A 22,558-nucleotide genomic window follows, 5' to 3' on the forward strand; every position below is an offset into this window, starting at 1 on the left:
ATTTAAAATTTCAACACTGGGTGGTGGTTGAATATCACATCATGATTTTTGCGTCAGCAGATATGACTTGTCTGACCTCCAAAAATTCGCTGTGGTGGATGTTATACAAAGATTGAAGTCTAAATGAGACCTCAACCATAAAAGATGTCTGGATAACACACAAACTTATGGAATATGTTCAACAAACTATAAAGGGGTTAGTTTATGCTTCATTCAAATTTTCTGTGAAGCAGCCAAGGTGGGGGCACTTCCTCACATTTTTCAGCATATTTAAACAGTTCTCTAAAGCTTTTCGATGTTTTTCCTCCTAGCCGTTTGGCAAAAAGTAGCAACCACTAATTCTGAATTTTGTGGTGCAAAGCAAGTCCTTTATTTTTATTTTATTTTTTATTACTGATGATAATATTGGGAACTATGTTTGCTTCCCAGTGTAAAATTCAGAATTAGTGCTTGCCAGTTTTCATGAAAGCACAGTCTGCAAATTTATGAAAAATTAAGAGGGGCTCTAATTCCCAAGACGATATTCCACATAGCAGAATAAATGTTAGTCTTATGTGACACATCTTCAGCCATTGGTAAAATTTTGTGAGCAAGTACAAATTTTGAATTTTCTTGTATCAAGCATAAAGCTTTCTGGTGGTGGTTGTGCTTAGGTTTGCAGATCTTCAAATCTTGCTTCACATATACAGGACCCTAATCAGATATTTCTTTTGAACTGTGATGCACCTTATTGATTCTGCTGCTGTTAGTGTGCTGGCACTTTCACGTCATCTCTATTAACATTGTGCTCTCAAGATTGCCCTACGTTCTTACAGAAGAACTAAACAGACTTAGTTCCTTTTGAACATTTGGAGTGAGTGTATGGGTGAAATTAGAAGATTTGTAGGTTTTTTTTTTTTTTTTTTTTTTTTTTGTTGACGCTATATAAGCTTGCTTTCTTGTAACGTGTGCCTTGACTAATGCTAGTGCTAACCATAAGGCAGTATCAGAAAACAAATGTTACTATTGAACTGCACAGCTGAAATTCAAAGCTTTCCTACTTACCCCATTTGGCTGATACTGGTTTTCAGTATCAGCCAAATGGGGCTGATACTGAAAGTCAGTCTGTTTATTACAGAAATAAACCAAATGCATATCAGCCTGTCAGTGTCAGATTATGAAATCTAACACAATGCTTATCTTGATACAACTTGGAATAGATAAAAAAAAAAACCATTGGTTACTTTTATCCCATCTTATGTAAATTGCCTCCAACAATGGAAAAAAACTTTTTTTTTGGCACATGTTCAATATTCAGCCCACACCAACATTTTCACTCCACTAAAATATACACTGGTTTTATGTTCATCAATGCAGTGGGTGCTGCAGATGTACCCCCTCCCCCTGTATCAACTTCTCAGTAATGCTTCCCATTAAGTGCTTAGCAGTTATGTTGCTGAATTATATGCAAGTTCTTGCAAATATTCTTCATCTTTTGAAGCACTTCAATTTTTGCAAAATTAAGTGTTTCAGTAGTAGATAAAATTGTTTGTTTGTTTTGGTAACTTCACATTCACCAGTTGGTGTTTCATTCATCATCACCATCTAATAGCAGAATGCACTAAGGACTGCAGCATTAATATCTAATGTTTTGCCACTGCAACTGGTAAGAAATTGGGTCCAACTGATTGATTGAGAGCAATTTAGACCATTGAGCATATAGTGGGAAAGTAGGTCATTGATAGAATTTTAATAGTCTTTCTTAACCTGTGCCAAACCGATTACTAGTTTTTAGATTTGTGCAGACTTATCAAACAAAGTCATGTGGTGCTACCTACACTCAGCTGGATTTAGTATACTTGATCTGTTTCAATAAGAGAACATTGAACAAGCTTCTAGTTAAAACATTATTATAAAAATTAGTTTTCTTCAATATTCAAGGCTGACTAGAATATTTTGTTATAGAGAAGGGTTTGATTGCATATATATATATATATAAATGGTAAGAGAAGAACCACTCACTAAATTTTCCAAGTCAGATATTTGGTTCTCTATAGGATTCCACTGATAATATATGTTCCCTTTCTAATTTTACTCTCAGTTCTTGTTTTATTAATGCAGCCAAGATCAGAAGATTATATGACATAGCTAATATTCTCTCAAGTCTGGGTTTAATTCAGAAAGTTTATGTCACTGAAGTAAGAGGACGAAAACCTGCTTTTAAATATATAGGACCTGATGTGGATACTTTAAAAGGTGAGAAGCAGTTTTTACACTTCAAAAATAAATACTTAATTGTATATAATTCTTAATTCTATATAATAATTCTTAATTCTATATAATAATTCTTAATTCTATATATAATCTCCAGATTGTATATAGAATAAACTTTTGACTATTTGAAACCTCCAAATTTTATCAAAAGTTTATTCCATGTACATAAACTAATGGCAATGCAAGCAAAGAACAAATAAAACTGCAGTTCTTCTAAACAGAGTTCAGTCATCATACTGACATCAAGCAGTTGTTAATTTCATCATGCCTTTAATTTTACAGCACTTGTTTATTGTCTGCTTAAGAATGGCAGAGGTTTTAAACTCTGTTTAAAACTGCTGCCACTAACACATATAAAGAATTTAAATGTTTGTTTGTTTGTTTGTTATTTGGTTTTTAGGAGCATTAGCAACTAGGCCATATTGCTCTGGGGATATGTGGTGGTCATTCCCTGACCTTTCCGCATCCTCCGTATTTGGTGGTGACGGGCTCAAACCCCGGTCTAATCAAGAAGTGTGTGCTACACACTGCTGCTCCTTCCCACCTGGCTATGGAGGCGCCGAATTTAAATGTCTTAAATTCTATTTTCCCCATGGATTTTTTAATATTTATTAAAATTATGTAGCATTCTTTGCAAATCATTTTATTTTAATGCCATTAGTACTGCATCATCTGCACAGAAGATTATATTTAATTTGTTTTTTTATTTTAATTCTGTTATTTACTTTGTTTTAATAAATTCATATATCATAAACTGAAAAGACTGAAGAAACTTGCTTAGTCTCCTTGTCTTATACCTTTAGTTATTTCATTGCTTCTGTGTTTCCTTGTTTTTGCTTTAATATACATTTAGTCACTATTATTGTATTTCCCTCCTTATTAGGTTCACTTTTTACCCAGAAATCTATCTCAAAAAATCACCCTCTGTCTTATAAGTTAATGGTAAAAAAAAAAAAATTACAAGTCAGTTGTGCAAAGGAACAGAGAAAACACAGAAACAGAGCCACAGAAAGACATTTTGGTGCACCAATAGAGAAGATGATCCATGAGTGGTGTAAAAAGAGGATAAACTCAGTGTGTTGGTTGATGTTATCCTTTTCAGAATAACCTTTGTCAACCAACAGCAAAATGGGTGAGACCTGAGAATGCACTGAATAGCTGGGTAATAAAGCAGAAGAACTGTGGTATATGTGTCAACAAAAAGAATAATTTCTGAGGCAAAAGTCAGGTCAGCAGCAAAGGGACTTGATGATTGTGGTCGCCCAGTAAGTTGGTGTTATAGATTTATGAAGCAAAGCAGCTTGGCTATGAGAACACAAATATGGATAGCTCAGAAAATGCTAGACAACAATATGAAAACCAAATCCTGGAATTTCATAGATTTGTAATTAATGCTAGGAAGCTCACAAACTATGAACTAGGCCAGATTGGTAATAGGGATAAAGTATCTTTAACATTTGTTGTACCCTAAGATTGAAGTGTAGATGTTAAAGGTACAAAATCAGTAACTGTAAAGACATCAGGCCACAAAAAGACACATCATACTGTTCTAGCTTTTTGTGCTGATGGAATAAAACTTCCACCTATCCTCATATTCAAGTGAAAAACTCTTGGAATTTTTGTCCATGTTCATCCTAAGGGGTGGGATGGATGATGGAGTCAAACTGTGGCTGGAAAAAGTGTGATCATGATGTCCTGGTGGCTTTCTCAAGAAATAAGCGCTAATGGTATGAGACCAATTTCATTAACATAAAACAGAGGCCACAAAGAGGAGGGTGGAAAAGTTAAAAACACAACTTGCTGTAATTCCATGTGAACCTACTGGCTGACTACAACCACTGGATGTTTCTATTAACAAGCCTTTTAAAGCATTCATAAAAAAATAGAATGAGTGGATGAAGCCACCACAACACAACTTAACCACTGGTCGTATGAAGACACCAACAATTTCTCATGTCTGCCAATGAGTAAAGAATTCTTGGCATGAAGTAAAGACCAAGACAGTTGTGAAGTCATTTATGAAGTGTTGCATCATTAACACTATGGATGGCATTGATGATATTCTGTTTGATGAGAATGACAGTTCACTATCAGGCAGCAGTGACCATGAGGATAACAGTAATAATGGATTTCTGTGTTTTGAAGATGAATAAAAATATCATACTAGTCCAACAAATGTGTGCATCTAATTTGCCAATATCAGGTCTGATTTTGCAAGAAAAGGCAAATTATCTAGCTCAGCAACATGAATTAGCGATTCCAAATGCAGCAATGACTGGCTACAAATATTTTAAGACAGGATAACTTGGTTTCATGAAATGTTTGCGGAGAGTCTGGATTAGTCGACAAAGAGAAGACTACCGACTGGTTGTGTTCTGCACTGTCCATTCTTGAAAAATATGAGGCAAAAGATCTTGATGCAACAGGTTTATTTTATAATTTGCTGTTAGAGGCCAATAGAAGTGCTTTGTTTATGGTCAAAATTTTTCAGTCTTGGTTATCAAAAGCGGACAGAAGAATGGCTTCAGAAAAAAAGGAACTTGATGATTCTAAATCATTGTACAGTACATTCTGCTGAGACACTTAAGTTGACAAATAACACATCTGTTGTTTTTATCTCCCAATACCACAAGTTGTATGCAGTCACTGGATCAAGGCATTAATTATAATCTCAAGAGAACATATAGAGCCCACCTGAGAAGGTACTTGATCTGAAACATAGAAGGCTGGAACAATTTACAGCCAAATTGGAATGTCTTGGATGCTATCTGTAATCTTGTTATTGCTTGGGACAGTATTGTATCAGGTGTAATAATCAACTGCTTCAGAAAGAGTGGTTTTGGAGAGAACATCATAAAAAAAACGTGGTCCAGCAGATGAATGTGATAGCAATATTCAGGAATAGGGGAATTTGAAAGACCATATGGATTTTGTTGACAAATTTGAAGAGTTTGTGGAGGTGGGTGATGAAGTTCCTACCACAGCAATGCCAACACTAGAAGAGTTGCTGAGCATCAAGCAAAACAATGATGTTTTTGTTACCAGTGACAGCAAAAGTGAAGCAGCACACACACACACACACACACACACACACACACACACACACACACACACACACACACACACACACACACACACACCTAAAAAAGATGCCGAAAATGCATTGAGCATAATAATGTGGTGGCCTGCAGTAAAGTTGATAAAGAAACAACCATTGCATTTGATAATGTCTGTGCTATAGTTAAAAATGCATATAGGACAAAACTGCGCAAACAACATTGAATTCTTTATTCAAATTAGATTAATTTATTAAAAAGTTAATGGTTTGTATGTCTCCTTTTATGTTAAGATTTAATTCTTTTTACTATGATACTAAAATATTGTATATATCAAAATATATATACAACGTTTTATATATATTGTATCTGAGCACTGCTGACAGGCTGCCAGAGCAGGTCATGGGGTCTTGTCAATGATATACAGGTATTTTGCTAGCAGGGATAAGGAGGTGATTATCCCCTTGTATAAGGAAATGTTCAGGCCACACCTTGTGTACTGTTCTGGAAGCCTCATTTTAGGAAGGATGTAAAGTTGCTGGAACGAGTACAGAGAGGGGAACAAAGGGGTGCTCGTACAAAGAAAGACTTAAGGTCTGTAAATTGCTGCAAGGTGATCTGATTGAGGTGTATAAGGCCTTGAATGGATTGAGCAGGCTCAATGCTTATGGGATTCTTCCTCTTGCTCATATTGGAAACCTGGGGGAGGGACATAAAGTGAAATTGAGGAAAGACAGTTGTTGAATAGATGTGTGGAAATTTGTCTTTAGCCAACAGTAACAAACTTCAATTTGTTACTGTTGCTGTAACAGACTTCTATTTGTTGTGGAAGCTTGATAGTAAAATAAATTCAGGGAATAAGTGGACAAACTTTTGGAGCGAATGGATGGGTGAAATGGGAAGGTGTTTTTTTTTGGCTGATGCTGTATATAAGCTTGCTTCCTTGCATCATATGCTTCTACTAATGCTAATATATTGTACAATATTTTCCTTTTCGTTAATTGCTTTTCTCTTACAAATAAAATCTTTAAAAAATGTGTTATTCCTATTACTGTATTATTAGGCAAGGCTTTTCTTTTTATTATTTATTTTATTAATTTAAATTTATTTTTGATAGTATGTACAAAGAAAAAAAAGGGGGGGAGGGTAAAATTTTGATACTTTTGGGGACCTTATTACAAAACATGAAATTTTAGGTCCCTTGAACTTTATATTAATGAGATTTGACTGTGTATCGGTATTATTTTTCCATCAGTCACCAGGTATATGTTCTTTCCTTTAATAATCTTTTTAATATTTCTGTTAATTCTGTAAATAACTTTTCCTCTTCATATTTTAATAGTACATTATTTCTTTTATTTATATCGATGCTTTTCTACTTTTTTAGTTATCGTATTATTTCTTTAATCTCCTCATTATTTTCTTTGTTTTCTGGTATTTGCTTCTTCACTAGTATGTAATTTTTTAAAATAATTTTCCTATATAGTTGAGCCTGCATTTCTTATTTGGACATGTTTAATTATTTCTTTAGTTTTATATTATTATTATACATACAGAGTGTTTCAAAAGTAATGGTCAATGATTTAAAGGTGAACTGTACAGACTACAATATGCAAAAAAAAAAAGCCCAGTAAATATGGGTCCTTCAGTGAATCGTTTTCGAGGATATTGCATTCTAGTTGGGATCCACAACTGACTTGTTTGTTTAGGTTATGTTATGCTCATTCTCTCCTTTTCTACCCCTCTCAATGCTCTGAGTAGCAGGCATACTAGTACTTGTCAAAGTATAGTCAACATGGAAAGAGGTTACAGCAACGAAGAGTATGCGGATGTGCACTTCATGTGTGGTAAAGCCAACTGCACTGCACTGCACTCGAGACTGCACGTTTGTACCAAGAAGCATTTCCCCGCCGAAGGCAGCCCAACAAGCACATTCATCAGGGTACATCAATGCCTTAGAGAACATGGTTCATTTGTGGCCCGATGTTCACTAGGACTTTTTTGCTTATTTTAGTTTGTACTTTTCATCTTTAAATTGACCATCATTTTTGAAACACCCTGTGTGTATATATATATATATATATATATATATATATATATATATATATTTTTTTTTTTTTTTTTTTTGGTGCTGCATAAAAATAATCTTTTATTTTTCTGAATTGTGCTCTGCATTAATTGTTTCAAATCACTTTATAATTTTTGATATATTTATACATCCATGTTATTTGATAAATTTTAGTGAAAATTAATTGCAATGATCATTAAATGTTTCTGAAGTTTGTTGGCTTTGATCTTAGCTAACTCTTTTACTTCTGTGTACTATGTTGTCCAATTTATTTTTGTTTAATTTCTATTGTTCCCCTAATATTTCATATGCTGTTTCATTTACAGAAGTTTTAATTCTTTTCTCTTTTATTTCTATTGGCCATTTTTAAAATTTTTTTTATTTATCTTGATTTTAAATATTCTATTTTCTATATAGATCTAATACTTTGACCTTGGAAGAATTCATTCTTGAACTTTTCTTTCTTTGTCTTATTGATTTTTTACTTTGTTTTTAGTCTAAATTCTCTTACTACTAATTTATTATCACTTCTAATATCTACTGGTGGTATTATATACAAAGAAAGGCTTAAGTTTTGCAAATTACATTGTCAGGAGACTAGGCACCAGCGAGGTGATCTGATAGAGGAGTATAAAGCCTTGAATGGTTTAAGCATGCTCAATGCTGATGGGATTCTTCCTCTTGCTCAGAATAATCACCTAAGGGGGCATAAATTCAAATTGAGGAAAGACAGATGTAGGATAGATTTGCGGAAGTTTGCCTTTAGCCAGCGGGTAGTTGGTTGGTGGAACAGACTTCCATCCCTTGTGGAAGTTGATAGCCTAAATAAATTTAAGGGTCAGCTGGACAGGTATTTCGAACAAACGAAGGGGTGAAATGGAAGTGGGTTTTTTTTTTTTTTTTTAGTATTTGATGCTGCATAAGCTTGCATTCTTGCATCATATGCTAATGCTATTTTTTTTATTTTATTTGTTTTCTGGTTTTATGCTTCTTTCAGTGTTCTCCCCAGGACCAATCGAATGGGTGCACCGATCAGTGAATTTAACTGACTCCCCAGCTAAAATTTAAGCGATTTACTGTATGTACTGATCTTGATCAATATTAATTTGAACATACTATACGATCAAGGTCAATGTGACCTCAATTGCATAATATAATGTTAAATTATGCAATTAATTTTTGCTCTGGATCGCTTAAGTCACATTTATAAATAACAGAAAATTTTATAATATTGCAAAGTATTACACTTCCCCACCCAGCTGGCAAAATTTTCTGGTGAGAACAGTGTCTATAATAATTATATAATCATTTACTGTTACTTTCATATGTCAATGTTATTTTATGTCTTTCTTTATGTTAAAAACTATATTGTTAATTTAGTATTCATAATCTTGTACAGTCTTATCTTAAAGTTGTAATAATTTATTTCCTTTTAGTTCATTGTATGTTCATTGAACTGCTGACAAATTCTCAGTGTTATTTTATTTCCTGTTTGGGCATTTAGATCTCCTGCTGTTATTACTAGTTTATCCTTATCATTCTTATTAGCTTTTTAATTGATGATAAAATTTATCAATTTCTTTTATGTTTTCCTTCTTTATTTTGCCATATACACTTATTACAATCAATGGTCTAATTGGAGCAGTGTACCATTAGGGACAAGTTACTACTATGGATACTACTACTGCAAGATGGTTGAATCACAGACCAGATTATTGTCCTTAGGCTGCAATAAGCAAAGGTAGTGAAAAGCAGCCCATTCAAATGCTATAGTATATACACCTTACTTATTTTTACTTAGCATTAGCATAGGCACCTGATGCAAGAAAGCAAGCTTATATAGCATCAGCCGAAAAAAAAAAAAAAAAAACCCTTATTTCACCCATCCACTCACTCCAAATGTATGTCAAGTTCTGCCTTGAATCTATTTAAGCTATCAACTTCTACAATGACAGATGGAAGTTTGTTCCAGCAATCAACCACCCAGGCAAATTTCTGTATATCTATTCTACAACCGTCTTTCCTCAATTTGAATTTATGCCCTCTCAGGTGATTATTCTGAGCAAGAGGAAGAATCCCATCAGCATTGAGCATGCTCAAACCATTCAAGGCTTTATACACCTCTATCAGATCACCTCGCTGGTGCCTAGTCTCCAGACACTGTAATTTGTAAAACTTGAGCCTTTCTTCGTTAGAGCACCCCTTTGTTCCATTCACCAATTTTGTTGCCCTTCTCTGTACTCGTTCCAACAGCTCTACATCCTTCTTAAAATGAGGCCTCCAGACCTGTATACAGTACTCAGGGTGTGGTCTGACCATTGCTTTATCCAAGGGGATAATCACCTCATTTCCCCTGCAAGAAAAATTCCTGTATATGTTTTACAAGACACCATTAGCTACTCTTGCAGACTGTCTGCACTGCTCAGAAAACTTCATATCTGCCTGCACAATTACCCCAGGTCCTTTTCATTCTCTACCACAAGTGTGGTAACGTATCCCAGAGTAACGTATCAATTCCTGTGGTACCACAGAGTTGATACGTTACTCTAGGATTACTGCTTCCCATATGTAGTACTTTACTTGTCAATGTTAAACTTTATTTGCCACCTCTCAGCCCATCTGCTCAACTTTTCTAGCTCCTGTTACAGCAGTGTATTGTCATTAGTGTCATTAACAACCCTGCCAACCTTTGTATCATCTGCAAACTTGGACATTAAGCCTGATATACCATCATCAATATCATTTACAAATACAGAAAACAACAATGGACCCAACCCTCAGGGACTCCACGAAGAGCAGTGTCCATTGATTACCACTCTCTGTCTTCTCCCAGTCAACCATCCCTTTATCCATAGCAGCAATTTGCCTCCAACGGCACACTGCTCCAATTTGTGCAGCAGACTTCCATGTGCAACAGTATCAAAGGCGTTTCTAAGATCCAAATATATGATATAAAAGTTATTCTTTGCATCCAGTTCCTTTGACTACATCATAGTATCGAATCAAATTAATCAGACAAGACTTCCCCTTCACAAACATATGCTGTGTCCGAGCTGTAACTGAAGTCTTGTCTAGATGATCCTGCAATGCCTCCATTAATTTCCCTAGAACAGAAGTTAAACTAACAGGTCTGTAATTATCTGTCTCCCCCTTTGATCCTCTTTTGTGGATTGGGTTCACATTTGCACATCTCCAGTCCATGTATACCTCCCCTGAGTCCAGGGAAGCTCTCATAATTATGGCTGAGGGTTTGCTTACTTCCTTTGCTGCCTCCTTTAATATAACTGGATAGATTCCATCCACCACAGGTGCCTTTCTTGTGTTTATCTTCAAAAATTTCTCCTACACTTTACTCTCAGTTATTACAAAAATATCTAGCCTACTGCCAGAGTTGAATACACCACTGGCATTCCCTTCCCTCAATAACTCCTCCTGTGGGAATGTCGATGCAAAATATTCACTTAGTTTGTTAGCTACCTGAGCAGGATCATCAACGGTTGAACCATCGATATCAAGTGGACCAATACCAATCTGATTCATCCCCTTCCTTCTAGAGTTTACATAAGTAAAGAACTCTGCTGTTTTTCTTTGCATCCTTTGCCAAAGATTTCTCATAATCTGCCTTCGCCTGCGTAACCTCCTTTGTAACTTGGTTACAGACCAGCTTATATCTGTCATAGGCTTCTGTGTCACATGTTAATTTATATGTATCCCATGCATTTTTCTTCTCTGTCACATGTCTAATTAGTTCAGTTCTAAGAAATATTGTTAATGATTTAGGCCTAAATCATTAACAATATTTCTTTGTTGGTATGAAAAGCCTAGTAGCTTCCAAGATTAATTCTTTGAATGCTTCCCATTTTGAAATTGCTGTTGGTAACATCATCAGTTGGTTCCACCTTATAGAATTTAAATACTGTCTCAGACCACCGTAGTCACCTTTATGAAAGCAAAAACCCTTCCCTTTACTCTTGATGGTAGTTACCTCTTTGAGTAAATCCCCCTTCAGCACACTGTGATCACTGCCACCTAGTGCCACCTTTATCTGCAACTTGATACATGAAGAATCATTACTGATAATCAGATCAAGAGTATTACTACCTCTAGTTGCCTCCCGAACATGCTGCTGTAGAAAACAATCATCCAATAAATCCACAAAAGCCTTGCTATTGTTAGTGACCAACCCACAAATTACAGTCAATATCCGGGAAATTAAAATCCCCCCATTATAAGACACTTTAATTTACTGGCCCAGTATTTCCCTGCACAATTGCTCATTATACTCATCAGGCCTATAACACACACCTACTCTCATTTTTCCTTTCCGAGTGCTTATGTCACACCAAACAGACTCAATATTGCATTTTCCACCAACATCAATTGGATGCACTTCCTTAGATTTTGTGTTTCTTAACTAACAGCATAATTCCTCCTGCCTTCATGTCCTGTCTATTCTTTCTGTACACATTGTACTCCCCAAATTCCAGTTCTGCACTGCACTGCTTATGTCTGTGTGACACCATGTCTCTGATATCCCAACAATATCTGCCTTTGATGTCTTGACTAGCACTCCAAGCTCATCGAATTTATTAACTATACTCCTAACATTGGTGTACATGCAAGTATGCATGCATCTGTGTCTGCTCTTAGTTGCCCTAACACAGCCCATGTATTTACTTGTTCCACAGTGACTCCCAGCAGTCCTGGAAATTCCTATTGTCTTTCAATAGAAGTAGTGCAAGAATCACTTTTACCTCTGCCAGTGGCTACTGTTAATCTATTAGTCCATGTATCCCCCCAAGCTAGCAGTTTTCCGACCCACCTAACTCTGCCTCGATAGCATCAGCAAATATTCTTGCACCCTTTCTATTTAAGTGTATCCCATCCCTGTAGAAGCAGTCTCCTGTTAACAAGCACAGACCAGGCTGAGAAAAATTCTACCCCTTGAGCCTTGCACAATCTCTCCAGGGCTGAATTGATCGACCCTGGAGTCTGCAAAGTGTCTGCAAATCTGGGCAGAATTGCAGACACTTTCAAATTCAACCCTAACTTATGTCTGTTTTTTTTTCAGCTTTGTCTTTTTCTTGTTAAGTAATTCTGCCGGTCTCAATATCATCATTAATATCATTAGTGCCAACATGTACAACAATATCACCCTTTGTCCCCTTAAAGAATGATATCTGCCCTATAACGTCATCAACCTTTGCCCCTGGCAGAGATACCCTGGTCCATGTATCCTTTTTGCACAATATGTTCCCTGACAATAGAGTCACCTACAACAACTAGTTCCTTTGGGACCAGTGCATTCTGCCTTGGGGGTTGACTGTGTTGCATGATGTTCAAGTGCAAGCGCTGGCATTGATGTGGGCAGTTGAGAGCTTGATGGGCCCCTCAATTTAAATCCTTAGAGGGCATCCACCCTGTCCTTCAAGTAAGCATATAAAAGCCCATAACAATGCCGAGTTTCCGCCTGATTTCCTATCACTCCTTACATCGCGCGCACACAAAGACATTCCCCTTGGCAATATCATATCCTGTTCCTGATTGATCCACAAACATCAAACAAGCAGTGCATTTCAATAGACTGATTCAGAGGAGAACTGCTTCCCCTCAGTTCTCCCCCTGAGCCACAGCACTTCCACTAGTTTGAGCCTTTTGCTTTGCTTCTCTGAGTCATGATTTTTATTCAAGCTGAATAAAATTCCAATACAAAATATAACCCTAAACCTATATCCCAATGTAGTTATAACACTATATATAGTAAACACCTACTATTCGCGGTATCTGTATTCACGGTGGCTGATTTAATATAAAATGAAACCAAAAAAAATAAAATAAATAAATAATAATAATGTGAATTTTAAAGCGCCGTTTTCCGTCATAAAAAAAAAACATGGGCGTGGCTAAAATTATCTTTCCCGGTCAAAACAGCACTCAGTGGGTGGGGGGAGAGGAGTGACAAAATCGTGAGCGTGGATGTTTCTCTCTAATCCTTGTTCAGTATGTGTTATGTGCTTGTCATGGAAGATTGCGTCGTTTGCTTTTAATTTATATGCTTAAAAATTGAATAAATTTATAAATTGATATGCTTACAAAAGTGATAAATCTACCGTTTTGCCGTGTAAAAGAGACTTTTTCGAGTGTGTTAATTGAAGAAAGTGACTTTATTGTGGACAAGTTCTTTCTAACCCGTACAAAAATATGGCTACGAATAACAAGAGAAATGTGAAAATATGAAAGAAGCTGATGACATTAGTGAATAAAATTGAGTTATTAGACAAAATTTCTAATGGTGAAAGTGTCTCCTCAGTGGCAAAATATTACAAAATCAATGAGTCAACGGTACGATCAGTCAAGAAATCGGAAGAAAAAATCTGCCGTAGTGTCCGTGAAAACATGCTAATTGCTTCAAACATTTGCTCTGTAACTCGTGATGTTAAATTAGAAAAAATGGAAAAAGCTTTAAATCTGTGGATAGAAGACCAAACTCAAAATAAAATTCTGTTAAGTTCACTCATTGTTCATGAAAAGGCAAAACTCCTTTATCAACACTTTAGCGAAACTGGTGATAGCACTGGCGGGATAAGTTTTTTAGCTATAGCAAAGCCGCTGGATTGAAAGATTTGTTTGAAATTTCTAATAAATATTACATTTAATATTAAATTTTTTCTTATTTTCATTTCAATGCCTTTTGCTTGCATTTCACTATGTACTGTCAATGTACATAGTCACATTATGAAGGTTCTTATAATACATACATAGACAAAATTTTAGACTAGTTTTTCTTATATATTTCATACTTTGGAACAGAACCCCTTTATTACTATGGGAGCCATAACTCAGTATTCGTGTTTTCGGTATTCACGGCATTTCTCAGGAACGTAACCCACGTGAATAGTGGGGGTTTACTGTATATGTATTTTGGTATCGAATATTATCTCCAATTTACGTTATGACTTTCGTATCCCCTGCCAACTTATATGTTTTAATTTATGATGTTACGTTTGTAATAACTATGTCGCTATATTTATTTAGTTAAAAAAGTACAATTCAATTGACATTGAAATTTAATGAGATTAATAAATTTTACTGATTAATTGATACTACTATACACGCTATCTAGTTTTCTGTTAAACCTTACACTAGCACATGTATCGTATAACAATGGTGGCAAGTTTTGAATGGTTAATCTTCGAACACGAGGTATTATTTACTTTCCAAATCACACTATCTAAATTCAAAATAAACCACGGAGCTTGTCTCGGTCTATAAGCAACTTATAGAAAATAATTTAATCTAATAATTAAGTCAAAGTGGCTAAGGATAATTAAAAACTTTCGTTTGCTGGAGCTGCAAAACCTGTCCACACGTGGATTTGATACCCTTACCGATACTAAGTAATAACCTACAAAAACTATCTAAATTCAGTTTAGACTAAAGTATTGTTACTAGGAATATAAAGCAACTAAAAAATAAATTAATATGCCAATTTAAGTTAATAAAAAAGCAAAAAATTCTCTGTTTGCTGGAGCTGTAAAAACTTCGCCTGTTCACATGTACCCACTCTCCAACACACGCACATTATATTTTGTGTGTGTGTTTTTTAACTTACATAAGAATAAATGAATGAATAAGATGCGAATAGAACTGTAGGGACAAATATTGAATATCTGACACAGACCAGTATCACTAGAATATAAACAAATTGTGAAAGGAAGGAATATAACCAATAACTGTAACAGTGAAAATAATATAAAACAGAAACATAAAATCCATGAAAAAATAATATTTTAAATGTGAAAGAACAAAAGCCAAAAATATTTTAAAGCTGAAAGGGATAAATTTTGAAGTCTCTTCAGTGAAAAGATTTCAAATGACATTGATATTTGGTTCTTTGACAGGTGTGGTGATTTGGATAAAGCACTACCTTGAATGTCTTGGCAAATGACCTTCAAAAACAAGTTTCTGAAGCTGCTATCAAGCTTTGAAGCTGAATTTCAAGTAAATTCTGTTTTTTGAACTGCTCATTTCAAAAAATTTCAGAATCCATATTCATTTATATTGTATAGTTTCTCAGATGTTACTGAAACAGTATGAGATGCGAATAAAAATTTTTATGGCTGAACTAATATTTGGAAAGTGATGAAGCTTACCAGCTGTTTGGATTTATCCCTTTCAGAGTAATCTCGTCTCCGTGACATTGTATATACTGATTACCATACTCTTGTAACTTCTGGAAACATTCCTGTCAGGCTTCTTTTCTAATTCTGCTAGTTCCTGTGTCATGTTCTGAATAATTTCTTCAGTCATTTCTTCAGCCTGTGATCTTTCAGGGGGGTCTTTAAGCTTGGGGGAGAGGATCACAGGGAGCTAAATTCGCTGAGCATGGTGTAGTTGAGACCAGAGTGATGGAGAACTTTAGAAGAAATTCTTGAATAGGATGTGCTATGCTCAAGGGTTTAAAATATTGTGTAAACATGGTCTTGATTTTCTGGACTTGGGAGAAAAGACAGGTCTTGCATTGAGAGAGGACTGGACCTTTGTTTCTGGTCATGGGCATACACCCATGATTCATCACTATTAATAATGGGGGAAAAAAAAAAGTGTAGGTCTGCAGCAGCATGTTGATTAGAACCTGACATGTGTGAACTTCTGTTCTCTGTGATTATCAGCGAGGATATAAGGCACAAACTTCGCTGAAGTGTGTTGCATTCCTAAATCTTGTGTTAAAATTGATTGATATGTATGTATGTTTCACTATCAACTACTCACACAGTTGATAGTGAAACTATCCACTGTATGAGTAGTTAAATTTCAATCACTCCTAATCAGTTCATGAACACAAGCAATTGCATCATTGGTTTTTGAAAATGAAGGGTTGCCAGAACTAGGATTATCTTCAATCTTCAACAGACAAGCAGCCCTTTTTAAACATTGTTGCATTGAAAAATTTTCACATGAAAAGTGAAATCTTCCCTGAAAGCTATTATTAAAAATTCATAGGCTTTTATTGCATGTTTCCCTTAATTTTAAACAACATTTGATGCTAATTTCCTGCTCAGTAAAATCATTCATTTTAAAATGCAGCATAACACAAGCACCAAATTGAACTTCTGTTCAATGTGTGCTAATTCAAACTGGCTGCAGATAAATGGATGATTCATGCATTACTTCTAGATGAGTTACTAAATATGTTGGAACAAGTTGCAACTCACTGTGAAGCTGCAGTTTAAAGCCAGAGTCAGTCCTTGAACTGTTTGATCACACCTCATAGAATGGGTTATGATAAGGTCAAACTAGAAAAATTGTACTGTTACTATTAAGTTGTTATATGGTCTGAGAGAATGAGTGCCACCACTTTTTATGGTTTTTTTTCCCCTTTTATTAGCTGAACTCTGCTCTCTGAATTCTGCCACAAATACTGATAACTTTTGTGTACTGCAAGAAAAAGTTCAGTCTTCAGGGTCATCAAGGTTGATTATGTTAAACAAAGCAACTTGTTCATCCCAGATTTCAGGTAATTATATCAACTTAAAAAAAAAAGTTTATTTTTAAACTTGAAATAGCTTATTTCAAGAAAGGGTATATCCAGAATAAAAAAAAAATTAAAGCAAGTATACTTATTGATTTGTCACATTTTAATAAGTACCCCAGAGAAATTTTACAAATCCCATCAATCCAATCGCTTATCATCTTCCAAATTTGTTATACCTAGTGGGTGTAACACTGTATATTACTACTATAGTGATACTGCTGAAAGGTCACTATACTAGTAAAAAGCAGTGCTTCTGGACTATCATTCCATTCACAAATTTCTTTTATGCTGTCCTACTTGTTAGATTTTTAGCTCCAGAGTAAACTCTTTTTCTTCTGATTCTTGGTTAACACTATCAATGCACTTTCTTCTTGGTTTACCTCTGGGTCTATTGCCATTAATTTTTGCTTCAAATATCTGTTTAGCCAATCATCTTTAGACTTTCTATAGAGTGATAATTTTAAATGAAAACCCAAGCAAATGCAAAATAATTGAAGTAAAGCAATGCTAAAGATATGAAATACTATGAATGTGTATGCACAACATAAGCAGTAAATGAACAGGGTGTTGAGCATTTCAAGTTACTCAAGGTAATGTTTTTAATGTCATAAGGCACCATCAAAATTTGCAATATGGAAGTTTGGGAAAATGTTCAGTGAGACTGGGAATATATTATATATAATTATGTACTCTTTCAACTTATTCATTTAATAAGTTTTCAAACAGATATATAAAAATGAGTATTGAAAAGTATATGCAGTAGCTTACTTCATACTTTTGATATTCCTTTTTATATAAAGCATCTAATACATGACAATTACATAAAATTATAAATAGATATGTAGATAATAAAATAAAACTAAACATGGATTTTCTACCTTTCAGTAGTGTAAAATTTTGTACCAATCATGAAATTTGAGCTAGTCTAGTATGTTATTTCCTCTAAGAATTCCCTCCAAACCTGTTGTAGTTGTTGGTATTAAGTTTAATGACACAAGGGCTACTAAGGTCAACTTTTGTCAGTTAATAGTTTATTTCATATATCTTTTAACAATTGAATTATATACATGCATATATGCCAATACGATTTAAGTATGTTAATATGTGTTAATATCATGCAAACATAGAAGAATTAAGAATTCTTCTATGTTTGCATGATTTCCAAGAAAATGGGAAAAATCTCAGCTTTGCTGAATAACTGAAATGTGCTAGAACAGATAGACAAATAAAGAGGACAGTCTACAAGAAAGTGGTGGACTGTAAGTTGGGTGTGACAGGATATGGATCTTCTCCCAGTAATAAAAACAAGTGTGTAATAGGAGTCTTCTCATCTGTTTTGTCTGAATCCAGAAAGCCACAATTTTGGTTCTTGTTTTATCGGGTAAAGTTTGTTGTTGGCATTACTTTTCCAGATCTGTAACCAGTTTTCATAAGAGGCCTTGCAAATTACAGGCTTGTGATCCATATAAGGGACTTGAAGGTGCTGTGAGAATGTGGTAAGAGGCTGTTGCACCCAAGGCAAAACCTTGTAATGGTGCCTAATACAGAAAAGTGACTGCACTCTGCAGAACCATTACAGGAAAGCACTTAAAATATTTTATTAATAATTCCTAAATTTAGAAATATGTTCAAAATTTGGAGTTGTAAAATGTTAACAAGAGGGGTAACAAAAATAATAAATGATAAACGCAATGATGCCTAACAAATATATTTTCAAAACAGAAGGGTTACAAATAAATGAATTTTATATAAGCTCAATCTTTCTGGCTTTTACATCTGTAAATTCGTTTAAAAGGTCTGAATAATCAATGTTCTCCAATATCTCTTTTTCTATAGAAATTACCGCTAGCACTACTAAACAATCTTGTGTCATTGTTATTCTCATGTAGTTTTTTTAATCGTCATTAATTTTGAGAAACTGCATTCTACCGAAGCCACAGTAAAATTTTTAATGCAATTATTACATTTGGAAACAGACAGCAATTCATTATTATGCAAATATTTGAGAACGTCTAAAGGGTAATGAATATCAGTGGGAGGAGATAGATCTAGTAATTCACTTAAATCATCTTTTGACATTTCTTCTAAAGCTTTAAAATTATAAAAAAAAGTGAAACTTGTGACAATGATCTTTCTTTAATTGTTCTTCAATAGAATCTATTGATTTATCTAAAACAGAAGTAAAATTCAATCTTAAATTTGAGTGTGAGGTCCTGAATACATTCATTGTGTGACTCGAAATGTCATTCATAATCGAACTTTTTTTTTTTTTTTTCCGAGCCCTTAGAGGTACAATATCTTTAAAAGTAGCTTCTTTGTCTAAAGCATTTGCAACTTTGCTAGAAATTTGTATGTTCTTCAAACCCTACATAAGAACATTTTCCTACCAAAAAAAAAAAAAAAAAATATTTAGCTTCTTTAAGTAGTTTTAAACATGGGTTCTGCAAAATCTTGGAAACCACATTAAGTTTTTTTAGGATACTGTACCATATCACAACTGAACATATAAATTTGAAAGTTATTAGTTTTCTTGCTAGTGACTCTGCTAAATGACAAGACATAGTACCCCCCCCTCATTTTCTGATAACTCCATCTAATGACATTTTAGTGGTTCAAGAGCATCTATGCGACTTAAGCAACGTGTTTCAGACAGAGGTTTTAAAGTTACTTCAGAACCGGAAAAATATACATGAAGCTCTTGAATGGTATTAAATAAAGCTATTTCTTCTATTGAGGACGATACAGAATCATTAATCACTAAATTTAATGAATGATTTACGCAAAGAATGAAAAATGCACATGTATTTTAAATTTAATATTTGCCACTGTACACCTAAATTTTTACCTGTCATGATTGCCCTGTTATCATATTCTTGCCCACGTAGATCACCCAAAGGTAAACCAAAACTTTCTAATTGTTTTAATATGGTATGCTAGCCCCAAACCGGTGGAATCAGGTACTGGTACAAACCACAAAAAATGCTCCCTAATTTTTAAATTTATTGGTTTCTTTATTGAAGGTAACAAATCTAATATAATATCATCTGTTGAGTGTGCAATCTAAAATAATTGAGTAATATTTGGCTTCTATACCATTAAGATTTTAGTCTGCACTGATTTAACTAATAAATTAATTGGTTCATTTTTTATATCTTTACTAAGATAATAAGTATGTGTGGTATTGTCTTTTATTTTTAGAAAATGTTCTGACATCACTTTATCAAATTTTCCTAAAGTTTCCATTATTATGATGGAATAATTTATCCGATTTTCCTCAAAATGCTCGTGAATGACCTGCCAAAAATTGTACAACACTAATTAGTCTCTCTAAAACACCACCCCAGTGCTTTTTTTCAGCATTGATTAATCTTTGGTTTCCACAGTCTATAGTTTTTTTTTGTTCTAAGATGCAGTGCTAACTCTTTCCAAATTTTAAAAGATTTGCTGTTTATTTTTTTCAGGCATTTCTAATGTACTACCTAGATTTTTCCATGTTGAAAAGCCTTTGCTTGACCAAGCGTACCTGTCGGAGGAAAATAGTTTACAACAGAAACAATAAACTGCATCATTTTTATGGAGTAAACAAGCCAAGATCTTTCAATCACTTCATTATTAAGTCTGTTATAAAAATTTGTTGAAACCACCAACCATCACTTTGAGAGAACTTAAAATCTGAATCCGACACTTTCATAGGTCTTTTTTTACAATAAGTTGTCTAATATCATTTAAAACATTTGGCCACAAAAATGGATCATTAGAAATTTGAGTAGTAACACTATTAATAATTACTGAACCTTGGAGAACACTAGCATTAATGGAGAAGTTACGTAGAACACAGAGAGCCATTCACCTTCACCGCAGTGAACGGTCAAAGAGAAAATTAGATATCATATTACGAAAAACCTGCACTTAGTGCAGTGCTTACTGCACTAAGTGCAGGTTATGATCATGTTTGCAAATTGAATTTTGATTCTAATAAGCAAAAGATCAAGTTTACTACCTGTTTATAACAGATTGTACAAAAAAAGCCCAATAAACTGAAAACTGCAAATTGTTTTTATTGTTTTATGGTTGTGACCTTCAGAAATGTGCTTTAGAAAAATATGAGTGAATTTCAAATTAGTTTAGCTCTGCATTCGGTAAGAATAATATCAGCCTGAAATTGTGCAATTTATTATTTTTCTCAGTTTTTTATGGTAAAATTTTTGTTATTAATTAAAAAAAAAAATCAGCCTTTCAAATTTATTCCGGATAACTGACTTGGAACTTATAACCGAGGTTCTACTGTATTTAATTTACAAAGTTATTTAATACTTGTTTGTTATTTGGTTTTTAGGAGCATTAGCAACTAAGGCCATATTGCTCCAGGGGTATTTGGTGGTCACGGGCTCAAACCCCGATCTAATCAAGAAGCATGTGCTACGCACTGCTGCTCCTGCCCACCTGGCTACGGAGGCGCCGTTTAATACTTGTATCATGTACAATAGTGTTTTAAACTGTGGTATTGGTGAAGCCCTAACTTGGAAATTAAAAAGTTGCTTACATCTCCATCACTGCAGGATCAAAATATGAAAATATCCCAATCTCAAAACTGCTTGAAAAAAAGTCTTCTTCATCCCATGAAGGGAACAATTAAACCCAAAATATCAACCCCCCCCAAATAAATCGATATAGATAAGGAAACACCATCAGATGATACTGTGTTCCAAATTTGTTGAAAAGGACATGAATGCTGGAAAAGCAATGTTAAAAATATCACAAGCAAGGCAAACACAAAGGTTCGGCCCTTCAGAAATAATCTGAAGGCACAACAAAAGTAAACAATATATACTCTCGTTTTGTGGAATTTCTGTGGTTTCCATGCTAACAGTGATCTTCATGACCTCAAATGTTAAGTTGACTTGCTGAGTCACGAGCCATCAGAAGGGGGAAGCTTGGAACAGCTTGTTCAAGGCTCTGCATGGCTTGTAATTCCTGTCACTTGTCGGTAAATATGGCATAAGTCAAAGGAGACGAGCACTCCACTAGGTTCTGCTTGTCTACACTTGCTGACGTGTTCCCACAGACTTGTTTGCTCTTCAGGTTTGTTTTTAATAGTGAATGGGAAGAGTTGACTTACTGTTAGGCATGGATTGGTCCAACAAATTTGTGTTGGAATTTTTCATACTATATGCAGGAGAACCAGGTATGTAGAATCCCAGACATTAACATCATAAAAACTGAAATGAAGTGTTTGATTATTAATCTGTTATTGATTGATTCACACTAAATTTCTCCTCTATTCTTTTCCAAGGATAGAGGAGAAATTTAGTGGGAACTAATCAATAACAGAGCATAAGAAAAAGGCGGATGGACTAATGGTCACATTCCAAAAACTGAATTCTAAAGTGAAGGCCAGCATGAAGATGGGAAGTGGGTTCGCTAGCATATTAAAACTGAACTGGTTTGAATATGTAGCAATGGCCAAGTTTCTTCATGCAATTTACATTCCAAGGAAAACAAAGAGTTGAGATGTATGTTTGGAAATTTCTTTATTTATAAGGTTTAGATAACACTATTAACTAATGTTAGTTAAAATCATTATTAATTTTAATTTAACATATAGTAGATATTCTGTTTATTAATTTCAGATATAAAAATAAGTCT

General features: G+C 34.5%; 1 protein-coding gene across 1 annotated transcript in view; it reads left to right on the top strand.

Moving 5' to 3' along the window:
• The window catches only part of LOC150076358 (transcription factor E2F8-like), a 229,884-nt gene that overhangs the window by 194,787 nt on the left and 12,539 nt on the right, over window positions 1–22,558 (top strand). Inside the window, exon 7 of the mRNA XM_090387330.1 lies at window positions 2,101–2,235. Within this exon, the coding sequence (XP_090243456.1) occupies window positions 2,101–2,235 (135 nt within the window). The remainder of the gene's footprint in view (window positions 1–2,100; window positions 2,236–22,558) is intronic.

The sequence above is a fragment of the Mastigoproctus giganteus genome, chromosome 13, assembly GCF_048544385.1.
Source record: "Mastigoproctus giganteus isolate SK-2022 chromosome 13, ASM4854438v1, whole genome shotgun sequence".
NCBI lineage: Eukaryota > Metazoa > Arthropoda > Arachnida > Uropygi > Thelyphonidae > Mastigoproctus > Mastigoproctus giganteus.